Below are 2,330 nucleotides of genomic sequence, written 5' to 3' on the forward strand. Positions count from 1 at the left end.
AGTGGGTCTGATTTGACGTATGGCACCACGCACCCTTAAGCCAGAACTCCAAAACAAACAAAACAAACAAACAAACAAACAAACAAAGGCAAACTGCAGCCAGCGAGCAAAGAAAACTCATACCTACTTTGTCCCGCTGTACGTAAACATCACCTGACCTCCTTGAGTCCTGAATTCAGTCAAACCCAACCCTTCATAGATACATAGAAGTGCAACTGTAGGCCTTCTTCATTCTCAAAGCATGCATCATATACAGATGACATATACATACACATGTATACATACATATAAATATATAAATATATATATATATATATATATATATATATATATATATATATATATATATATATATATATATATATATATATATATATATATATATATATATATATATATATATATATATATAGCTATGGAAAGAATCAAGAGACCACTCCAAATGTTTCTTAAAAACATTAATGCAGCTTGATGGCAAAAACAATGCTAGTAGTACCTTAGTTAAATAAATCAGCGTTATTATTCCAAAGTTAAAACATTAGTATTGTGCATTTTTCGAGGTCTGAAATCACTTTTCTGCAAATAAATGCTCTAAATCAGGGGTCACCCAAAAAGTTTTGCACCAAGGACCACTATCACGTAGTGGATATTTTCACGGACCACTGTGTTGGTGGAGGAGAGATACAGTAGCTGGACGTTTTGCTTAGTTTCTCGTCTATTCTTATGGCTATACTTGTAACCATACTATACTATGTAACCGACCCTTTGGGAACCCCTGCTCTAAATGACAATATCTTTGGAATTTGAGAAGAAATAAAAAGTAGTTTATAGAATAAAACAAAATGTTTATTTTACTCAAACACGTACCTATAAATAATAAACCAAACGGATCATTGTATTGTGGTCTCTTAATTTTTCGTATCATTTATATTATGACTCATGTACATGAACTCACTGAATCCCACCCATTTCCTGATTTCCATGGTGTTTTCTTTTTTTTATATATATATATATATATAAAGCTACGTGACAGCACAGGTCAAGTCAAAGTGCACAAGATCAATATAGGAAGGAAAAACGCGCAAAAACAAAACGAACCTAAAGGCGGGAAGCAAAGCGCCCTGACGCCACCGTGGACGTACTGTAACCCCATGACCTCTTGATGTTCTTATCACGCACCCCCCTGCTGGTGGGAACCCCAGGACCTGCTTGTTCACACGGTGAGGGAGATGAAGCTGTTGTATCTCTGGATGTTCCTCTTGAGGATCTCGGAGCAGGGCCCCAGGACGCGCTCGAATCGGGGCCGGTCCAGCTTCACGCACTTGAGGGGCCCTCGGGCCACGACCGTGGCGGCTCTCGGACGGTTCAACAGCAGGGCGATTTCACCTGGAGGATGAACGGGGTTTAAAGCCATTAAAGACCGGGAACGCGTCTGTGTGTGTCATTTTTAGATTTCTTTGGCTGTTCAAAAATAGCAGGTATAGAAGCTCATAGCGCGGCATTTCCGTTTATTATTACCTTTGTGAAATGCTTGTTTTTTATTGTGTATTCTGTTCCATGTTTGTGCAGCACTTTGTGACTCATGTTTAGAAAAGTGCTTTATAAATAACGAGCATATTTACACAATCACATTTTGGGTAAATAATCATCAGTAATGCTTATCTTATATAGTAACTAAGTGGGTAAAGGCAAATAATAGAACAGCTAGACCAGTCAGTTAAGTTCAGAAAATGACATCACTTTCCAGTAATGCAGCCTTTAAAACCAGGACAATAAATCCCGGATGATATCTGGTTTTATATCAATATCTCAGTAGAATACTGATACATTGGCCAGCCTTAGTTTGAACATACTTGATAGGAATTGCTTCAGTAGAGTAGATGGTAAGACTTGCGGGAGAGCACACACCCTCCGAGAGTTTAAATGGAACCAAAAGGAACTGTAACCGTCTAGTTTCATTTTCATGCTCCGGGTTAAATGAACACTCTCGATTTTCCTGTGTAATTAAATCTAATTTAGACATTTTAAGTTGGAGCCCAGGGTTTCTATTTTTGGGCCTTGTTTAAAAAAAAATTTGCCTCTGTGAGTACAGTGTACAGAGGAGCCATAATTGCTCAATAATAGAGGTGATGAAAGCTGGTTTTTGTCTTGACTAACGGCTCTCTGTGTGAGGAGCCAAGATGAAAGGGGGGGGGCTGGGGGGGGGGGGGGTCTGCCTCGGTCCAGATCAGGGTTTCTGCTAAGCTTTCTCTTTTTTTGGCCGGTGAACGTGACCGACAAGATTTTATTAAATGTGTTCAATTGACCGGCCATAATGTAACACACATCAC

General features: G+C 39.0%; 1 protein-coding gene across 1 annotated transcript in view; it reads right to left on the reverse strand.

Moving 5' to 3' along the window:
• Positions 1-424: 424 nt before the first annotated feature.
• LOC308098459 (cAMP-dependent protein kinase type I-beta regulatory subunit-like) overlaps positions 425-2,330 on the reverse strand; it is a 131,955-nt gene continuing 130,049 nt past the window's right edge. Inside the window, 1 exon segment of the mRNA XM_080446817.1 lies at positions 425-1,386. Coding sequence (XP_080302943.1) covers positions 1,214-1,386 — 173 coding nt within the window. The 3' untranslated portion in view covers positions 425-1,213.

This window comes from Gymnoscopelus braueri (genome assembly GCF_963280865.1).
Source record: "Gymnoscopelus braueri genome assembly, chromosome: 13".
Lineage (NCBI taxonomy): Eukaryota > Metazoa > Chordata > Actinopteri > Myctophiformes > Myctophidae > Gymnoscopelus > Gymnoscopelus braueri.